General features: G+C 47.1%; 1 protein-coding gene across 1 annotated transcript in view; it reads right to left on the reverse strand.

Moving 5' to 3' along the window:
- Positions 1 to 9,541, reverse strand: part of IFNLR1 (interferon, lambda receptor 1) — a 30,898-nt gene that overhangs the window by 11,219 nt on the left and 10,138 nt on the right. The window contains exons 2-4 of the mRNA XM_015405576.1: positions 5,754 to 5,874; positions 2,711 to 2,895; positions 594 to 742 (exon numbers count right to left, since the gene is read on the reverse strand). Coding sequence (XP_015261062.1) covers positions 594 to 742; positions 2,711 to 2,895; positions 5,754 to 5,874 — 455 coding nt within the window. The remainder of the gene's footprint in view (positions 1 to 593; positions 743 to 2,710; positions 2,896 to 5,753; positions 5,875 to 9,541) is intronic.

The raw sequence follows: 9,541 nt of genomic DNA on the forward strand, positions 1-9,541 counted from the left end.
CGGGGATGCCCAGACCCCCACACACACACACCGCCCGCTTTCCTCCCCCCCGCCTTCTTTCTCGGCCTCTCCTGTCCGGCGGCGGCGGGAGGACTGGGGATGCCCAGACACACCGCCGGCTTTCCTCCCCCCCCGCCGCCTTCTTTCGCGGCCTTTCCTGCCTGGCGGCATGGGGGGGGAAAGGGCTGGGGACTAGCAGACCCAGACCCCCCCACACTCATACACCACCTGCCCCGGGGACAGGACGCCCAGAGTGCATCTCCAGGCCCCTCCAGGAGGTTGGCATCTGCGCTCACCTAGAGCGCAGGACAACCTCGGGCCAGCCCTGTGTGCAAACAGTGGCTCCTTGGGGCTGTTTTGGGTTGGGAAAACTGGATGGTTGCAGAGGGAGGCTTAAGCATCTCTCTCTCTCAGCACATCATGACCCCAATCCAAATGGCACACACATGACTGGGAAATGAGTTCCAAGCACACCCCACATAGGAAGTAGCTGTGGCAGCCATGAAAACTTTGTACTATGTGAACTGGTCTGGAAGCTTGACTTGCTATGTTCTGGTAGGTTTAAATGACAAAGCTCTGGTTCTTCTACTCACTCTGTTGTTGGCTCCAGCTTCCCAAAATTCCAAGTCAGAGGTCAGATCATGAAATATGTCCTTCAAGCACAAGGGGTCAGAGAAAGTGGCATTCACCACAACCGTGTCCCCGATCTTCCTTACCTGCAGAGCTGGGGGAGCGAGTGTCACTGGAAAATAAAAGCAGATATTAGGGAAGTATCCAAGAATACAGACCAATGTGCATGCAGATAGATAGGCATCCTCATGAATAGGCTTTTCTGGGCATCCCATGATCCGCCCAAGCCAAACTATGGGCATGATGCCCTTTTCCCCAGAAGGGGTGCCTGACCGTCTGCACCCTTGTTCTCTGGCACAGCCACAGGCTGCCAAGTTGGGCTTACGTTATCGGAGAGGAACCTTCTCTACCTCCATCATTACTATCTTTGCACTCTCTCTATTACAGCTTTCCCATTTTGTTACATTGTCTTCAGTTCTTTTTGATCAAGTTTTATTTCTGGGCGGTACCAAATGTCCGCCAGCTTTAAATTTCAGGCTGAAAATAGAACCATGCACATTTCCTGAGGAAAAAAAACCCTAATATTCAGTTTCTATACAAACCCACTTGCTGCCATCACTCCCCCTCTCCACCTTTTCTAGTTAACGGTTCCTCCCCGTAATACCAATCCTTTGGGGGAACACGCTGCGAATGCAATGAAGCTGCAGTGCTCTGTAGCCACACAAAGCAAAATTTACAAAAGGATCCTGTCACTTTTTGTGCTTTAGCTCTTCCTCAGGGAAACGTTTCATACCTGGGACAGACTGGACATTTAATGTCTCTGAAAGGATCCTGTTGTTAGGAGTTTGCATTTTTCGGGCTTTGTGTTGTTTGCACCATTTTGACTTCCCCCCACTTTTTGACGTCACGCTTAACTATCACTACTTAGGAAGAAAATCAACCAGCCGTCACAAGAAGTCAAACCTATTTCAGACATCTGCAGTACCCCTCCTGGTTCTTTCTCGCTTGCTGCGGGTTATTCGGAAAAAACTACAGAACAGGGAGAATGCACAGGGCTGCCACAAAAAAAACAGCAGCCTTGTGTCTCCTCTTCTCCCCCAATTTTTTTTTTTTTTGTCATCACATCACAGCCAACGTATGGTGACCCTGTGGGGTTTTCAAGGCAAGAAATGTTCAGGGGTGGCTTGCCATTGCCAGCCTCTGTGTATCAATCCTGAGCTTCCTTGAGAGTCTCCCATCCAAATACTGACCAAGGCAAACCCTTCCGAGATCTGATGAGATTAGGCTAGCCTGGGCTTGTCCAGGTCAGGGCTCCCTCTTGGTTCTATTATGAAAGAGGACAGTGGTAGAGAAAGTGTGTCTGGTGGCGTTACATCATATGGTTTTCTTTGAGAAGACCAGGGGTCATTTCCTGCAGGAGCGCACAAGAGCAGAGCTCCGGCGGTAAAGAGCCCAGGGGGCGGGCACATGCAACAAGCCCCACCCCCTGCTCCCAGCAGCTCTCAGTCAGAGCAAGAAGCAGCCAGGTAAGCTGCAGAGCTCCCCCCCCCAGCCCAAAACAGTCCAGTGGCACCTTTAAGACCAAGTTTTATTCAGGTACAAGCTCTCCCTCCTCTGCAAGGAGAGATCTGCACATCCCCCCCCCCCCAGTAGCTAGCAATCCAAAAGAGTCCAGTGGAGCCTGAGCGGTGGGTGTTGCCTTCTGACACACTTCCGGTGATGTCAGGGGGTGTGGCATATGCAAATAAGTTATGCTAATGAGTTATGCTAATGAGATCCTGCACCTCTTTTTCTACGAAATGACCCCTGGAGAAGACATTATCTGGGAAAGACACAGGGCCGGTGCTTTCTGTGGGAGCAACATATCCTCCACATTGTCCATTTCTGACCATAGAAAAATAACCTTTTTAGGTCCCGTTTTATGCAGAATTAGCTCAAATTTGGTACAAAGCCCCAGAAACTTCCAGATTTGGCATTCCCTGTGCCTTCTAGGCTGTGTGTACCTCTGAGCACATGTAGATTTTCCCCATTCTCTGGGACACAGCTTCACCTCCCACAAACTAACAACTGGTATCATTAACAGCACCAGCTCCTCTCCGTCGTGCCCTGCCAACCAAGGTCCAGAGGCTATTGACCGTACCATTGACTTCGTAATCTATGTTTTCCAAGTCCACCCATGCTGAGGAGATGGTTCCAGTACTCCCCTGAGCTTTCACTCGGACATCAAAACTGTGGTACACGTGTGGAGAAGCGCATGTTATATTGCAGACTGTTTCCGAGATGTTTCTACAGGGCAGGAAGTCCTCCCAGGTGCGATAAACATTACTGGAAGAGGAAGTGAAAACAGCACTGGGTTAATTCAGAAACAAGTGCAAGGTGGCGGCTACACATCTGCAGACTGCTCAGCCACAAATGGCAGCAGAGAAAGTTTCATTGGAACCAGAATCCTGTCTTAGCCCCTTTCATGAAATACAGAATCCAAGAAGGTATATTGATCAAGACAGGGATTCCCAACCTTTTTGAGCCTGCAGGCACCTGTAGGATTTTGATAGGGGGTGGTGAGTGCGCCCCAAAATGGTTGCTGCAGAAGAAAGCGGTGAACTGATTACCTCTCTCCTAACACCTCCTGGGATGAAGGAAAGCCTGAAGGGGAAGCGCAGGCACACACTGATTAAGGAGAGCTCAGCCTTCCCAGTCTTCTTGATCCTCCAGTGGAAAACCCGTTCATTTCAGTGAAGGCAGCCAGTAACAAGCCCTGCCTTACACTATCTGAAAAGCTCAGTGGGTGCCAAGGGCCAACTGCAAGTACTATAACACCCACAGGCACTACCAATGGGAAACACTGCATCAAAGGAACATTATGGCCCAGGTGTGAGCCAGTTTGGTGTAGTGGTTAAGTGTGCAGACTCTATTCTGGGAGAACCGTGTTTGATTCCCCACTCCTCCACTTGCACCTGCTGATGTGACCTTGGGTCAGTCACAAGCTCTGGCACAGCTGTTCCCGAAAGAGCAGTTTGTTTCAGAGTTCTCTCAGCCCCACCCACCTCACAGGGCGTCTGTTGTGGGGAGGGGAAGGGAAAGGAGTTTGAAGGGCGGGGTATAAATCCAATCTCTTCTCTTCTTCTTCTCTTCTTAGTCTGGTTGGGAGGAGGGAGTCTGTGAGCACGTGAATGTGCCAGGAAAGGCACTACTATGGCATTATACCCTGCTGAGTCCTTCCGCCCCCCCCATGCTGCCCTCCACAGATTCCCCCCCCAAATCTCCAGGTATTCCCATACTTAGAGCTGGCAACCCTACTTTCCCCTCAGTGCCTGTTGGTAGGCAACCATGCTTGGTCCTGTCACCTATTTTGGCCTTTGGGAGAAAACTCATTGGGGCCAGTCCTGATAGGATTGCCAACTCCAGATGGGAAATTCCTGGAGATTTGAGGGATGGAGCCTGAAGAGGATGAGGTTTGAGGAGGGGTGGGACCTCAGACAGGTACAATGCCATAGACTCCACCCATCAAACCAGCCATTCCATCCTGGGGAAGCATTATTGCCAATCTACAGGTGGGGGCTGGAGATCAATCAGAATTACAACTGCTCTCCAGGAGGGAGGGGGGAGGAGATGGAGAGCTGAAGTCAGGGGGCAGATAGCGGTAGGCTGACAATTGGCTGGGAGGGAGATAGGGTTGCCAACTCCAGGTTGGGAAATTCCTGGGGATTTGAGGGGTGGAGCCTGGAGATGGTGAGGTTTGAGGAGGGGTGGGGTCTCAGACAGGTACAATGCCATACTCTACCCTCCAAACCAGCCATTTCGTCCTGGGTAACAATCGTTGCCAATCTCCAGGTGAGGGCTGGAGATCACTCAAAAATACAATTGCTCTTCAGGTAACAGAGATCAGTTCCTCTGGAGAAAACGGTGGACTCTGTCATTATACCCTGCTGAGGTCGACTCGCCACAGCAGATTCACACTGTGGGCCCAAAGCCGGGGCACTCTCCCAGAGCCTCTTTCTAGATCTCATATTTATTTCCACAACGGGCCTTATTCCTAGTTAACAATAAAGAAAAGAGGACCAAAATTGGAATGTTCCAATATGGAATTGAATGATACAGCAAAAGGTTCCTATTTTGAGCCACAAATATATCTGGCCTTGTGTCAGAAGTAGTTGTATATACTGGAAATATGTACCTTCCAGTTTAGGTCCTAAGAGTGCAAATAAAATTGCCTTGTCAGGGACAATGTGCCATCAATACGTAACAGGCAGGGTAAAAATGCAACCAATAGATCAGTGATGCCTAACATGGTGCCCATGGGCACGATATATTGTGGCAATGGCTTACTTCTTCCCCAAAGCACCTAGTTCCCAAAGTAAAAAGATAACCCTGACTTTCCTCCACCTGACTGGAGTGGAAGGTGCTTCAGGACAGCCAAGAGGTCTCAGCTCTGTGTCTGTGAGGAGCACCCATTTAGAAACAGCTGCTTTCATAGTAGAAGGATGCTTGGCTGGGACTCCCATGAGAGCCATTTTGTGGTGGTATTCACTTCCTGTTCTCAGCACACACATGTTGAACAAGGATGATGTCCCCTGAGAAAGATTGTTATAACTATATGCATCCCTTAACACACAACTAGAGTTATGGGGCTGAAGGTCTTACTTGATGAAATGTATGTATTCTAAACATATTTAAGAACACCTATAGAAATGCCCAGTAAGACTGTCAGTCTCCTATCTGTTTTGACTTTGAATTGTGGACTTAATCTTCTGATCAATGACTGCTATTGGAAAGGCATTATCAGCCAAAGGACAGTTTTTCCTATTGCCAGTATGATTTCATGCTTGAACATTAGACTTGGATTTGGGAGACCCAGGTTTGAATCTCCACTCTGCCATAGAAGCTCACAGGGTAACCTTGCATCAACTGTCAACTTAATCAACTGTCAACTTAATCTAATTCACAAGACTGTTGTGAGGAGAAAACTGGAGGAGAGGAGAATGATGCAAGCCACTATGGGCCTTTTGGGGGGAGGGAAGGCAGTGTCTAAATGAAGTAAGTAAATAAATAAGTATTGAATCAAGCAGTATACAAGCCCAAATGAAGAAATATGGGAGAAGATTTATGAATGGGATTGTCTCTATCCAACTCCTTTCGTGTCAGAGTCCTGGAAAAATTAAATGGAAAATACAGCCAATACTCACGTCCACTGAACAGTGTAGAACACCCCAGGTGGGTAATCAGCCCCTGGCAGCCATGTCAAGAAAAGATTGAAATCTTCTGACACAAGGATCACGTTGCGAGGGGGTGGTAGGAGGATTTTACCTGCCAGAAACAAAACCCTTTTTAAAGTCTTCTGGAACTGGTTTCTTGCTTCCTGGTACATTTCAGGGCTTTGGGAAGAATGTCTAAATGCAATCTATCCTATCCAATCCATGAAAAAACAGTATATATTTCTGTTTGCTTTCTGTTTTTTGTGAAATAACAGTATATATTTCTGTTTGCTTTCTGTTCCTCTATATGCAACACATCCTTTTACTGGTTCATGTAGAGAATAATGTCCTGGGAAATTTTTCCATGCAAAGTCATTTAAATGCAATACCCCTGGTGTGGAGAAGTCAGGGGCACCCAATGAAGCCAATGGGCAGCAGATTCAGGTCGGGCTAATCAGCTGTTGCTATGGTTAATAGCCATGATAGCGAAATGAAACCTCCATGTTCAGACGTAGTGCACCTTTGAATACCAGTCTAGAGCAATCAGTGACAGAGTGGTCAGGGACTTTAATAAAAAATTCAGTGTTTCTTATAGTGGCCTAGGGTAGGAGTCACCATCCTTTTCAAGCCTGCAGGCACCTTTAGAATTCTGACCCAGGGTGGTATGTACAATCACAAAATTGTGTCAGGAGGCGGAGCTAACCACAAAATGTCAAGGAGTGAGGTTATTGTTGTTCAGTCGCACAGTCGAGTCCGACTCTTTGCGACCCCATGGACCAGATCACGCCAGGCCTTCTGGTCTTCCGCCATCCTCTGAAGTTTGCTCAACTTCATGTTCATTGCATCTATGACACTGTCTAACCATCTCATCCTTTGCCGTCCCCATCTTCTTTGACCTTCGATCTTTCCCAGCATCAGGGTCTTCTCCAGTGAGTGCTCCCTTCTCATTTGGTGGCCAAAGTATTTGAGCTTCAGTTTCATTATCTGGCCTTGCATAACTCTAATAGAAACTCTTTCAGGCAGCCACCTTTTAAAATGAACATATTGTTTAAAAATATCTTCTTGCATACACACAGCTTACCTTCAGTCACACAATGAAGATCCTTGTGATGTGGTGGCAGCTGCTGCCAGAAGCAACTTTTACAAAATCTGCATAGGCAATCAGAAACCCTGCTAGGCAAAAGCCCCACCTGGTGCACTTTCTAAAATCACTTGGCGGGTGCCAGGAGAGGTGTTGGTGGGCACCACCTTGAGGACCATGGGCTTAAGACCAATTTTCAGGCTTGTTTCCATCAACCCACCATTATGACATGTTTTGTTCTCCCTACCCATCTCCTCTTCACCAGTGACACAGATGATCTTCCCCCAAAAACAAATTTCTGAATATTTTCAAGACAAGGGCCAAATGCCAACAGAGAAACAGGATCCCACTCAATCTTAACTTGCTGAGAGGACAATAGCGGCTCCAGAGAGAAACCAAATCTTGGCCTCTATTGGACTCATGAATCAGGACCTTTCAGTGATTAATGGGGAGCTGCGGTGGCTCAAGTGGTTAAGACTCTGAACTGCAGGCTGTGGAAGGTCAGGAGTTCAGCAGTTCGAGACCTGGGTGCCGCATGACGGAGTGAGCTTCTGTCTCTAGTTCCAGCTCCTGCCAACCTAGCAGTTCGAAAGCAAGAAATTGCAAGTAGATAAATAGGTACCACTTCGGTGGTAAGGTAACAGCGTTCCGTGTGCCTTGGTGTTTAGTCATGCCGGCCACATGACCACTGAAACGTCTTTGGACAGCGCTGGCTTCTTCGGCTTTGAAACGGAGATGAGCACCGCAACCCTAGAGTCGGATTCGACTGGCTTTCGAGCAAGGGAAACCTTTACCTTTAGTACAACAAATCCTGTCATCTTGAACTGAGTTCCCCATTGAAGGCCAAGCTTCACATTATGTTGTCTCTGGGTCAGTGACAAAGATTTTTAGTCAGATGCTCTTTTGTGAGTTGCCACTGGGAATGCAACTCCAAACCCCATGGGACTCGATTCATATCAGGACTACAGAAAGGGAGGGGAAAGAGGCTTAAATTCAACCCCATACTGTTTCTCTGATGAGAAATGACCCCAGGGAACCACTACTGGCTCCATTGGGGACTACGCATCTACACCACCAGTGCATAAGCAGTCCCTGATGAAGCAAATAGCAGCTCTCTGGAGCCATTTCCAGTTGAGAACAAGATGCAGGGGGTGCACTTAAGCCCCCAGCTATGGACCCAACTTGAACTGGGCCTGATATGCCTTGGAGCCACATTCCCAGAAGGGAACTTTCAAAGCAGCATCAGACTGAAAATCCTCACAGCTGATCTGGAGATGACTGTAGCATGTAGTTGGGCCTTACATAAGTCCCTCATCAACTCATATCACTACACAAATGCGCTGTGGCTTATACTGGCTGCATCACTTTTGGCATCTTAAACAGGATCTAAGAAAGAGTAGTTGGAAGCCCAAGCAAATGCACAGACAGCAGACAGGCAAACCCCAGGAAGAAAGAATCCGGTGGTGTCCCCATACTATTTTGAGGGCATCTCCTCCATGAATTTGTCTAATTCCATTTTTAAATTAAGATTTTTATTGTTTCCACACAATAAAGTTAACATAGCAAACAAGCCGCATATAGCAAGCAACTTTTTCAAGAAAAAAAGAGACAGACAAATCCAGTTTGCAGACACAGACAGCCCCATACCAGATATTAGCAGTGTGTATTTTGATGCTCAGTTTATAACCATTATAAAACTAATTACTCAAATTAAGAAGGTAGCTATACTTTTTGTCAGCTGTGATTACTTTGATTTTTGCATTTTTCTACAATTACTTTGTATTCTTTATCATTTTTCTTCTAATTTTCTCCTTTTTGCCTGCTTTCTTCATTATTAGCTTTGTAATTGTTTGTGAAAAAATGTAAACTTTAATAAAAATGAATTTTGTTTTAATGAGGTTGTCAGCTGTGCCCATGTCATTTTGTGAATTTTAAATGACCTACAATTCTCTTGACGCTCCCCCCCCACAAGGCTGCTGACTCCACTATTTGGTGATGTCTGCTTTTTTAAATTAAAAGAAAACAGACAAAACTCTCCACTGTAATAGCAATGCTATCTTTTTATCAGTAAAGCTAAGCTTACCTCTTATGTGAGCACAGGGATCTATAAAATCATACTGATTCACTCAACACACAGAGAAATATAAGGAGGGTCTGTCTAGTTCAGCATCCTATAAGAACATAATAGAAGCCAATGTTGGATCAGGCCAACGGCCCATCCACTCCAACACTCTGTCACAGTGGCCAAAAATATCAGGTGCCATCAGGAGGTCCAGCAGTGGGACCAGGACACCAGAAGCCCTCCCACTGTTCCCCACCCCCCCAAGCACCAAGAATACAGAGCATCACTTGCCCCAGACTGAGAGTTCCTGTCTATACCTTATGGCTAATAGCCACTGATGGACTTCTGCTCCACATGCTTATCTAATTCCCTCTTGAAGCTGTCATAAGAACATAAGAGATTCCAATGTTGGATCAGGCCAAAGGCCCATCCAGTCCAACACTCTGTGTCACACAGTGGCCAGAGATACCAATGCCATCAGGAGGTCCACCAGTGGGGCCAGGACATTAGAAGCCCTCCCACTGTTGACCCCCCCAAGCACCAAGAAGACAGAGCATCTATACCTTATGGCTAATAACCACTGATGGACCTCTGCTCCATATGCTTATCTAATTCCTTTTTGAAGCCGTCCATGCT

This window comes from Gekko japonicus, unplaced genomic scaffold, assembly GCF_001447785.1.
Source record: "Gekko japonicus isolate JY-2015 unplaced genomic scaffold, Gekko_japonicus_V1.1 scaffold2863, whole genome shotgun sequence".
NCBI classification, from domain to species: Eukaryota; Metazoa; Chordata; class Lepidosauria; order Squamata; family Gekkonidae; genus Gekko; species Gekko japonicus.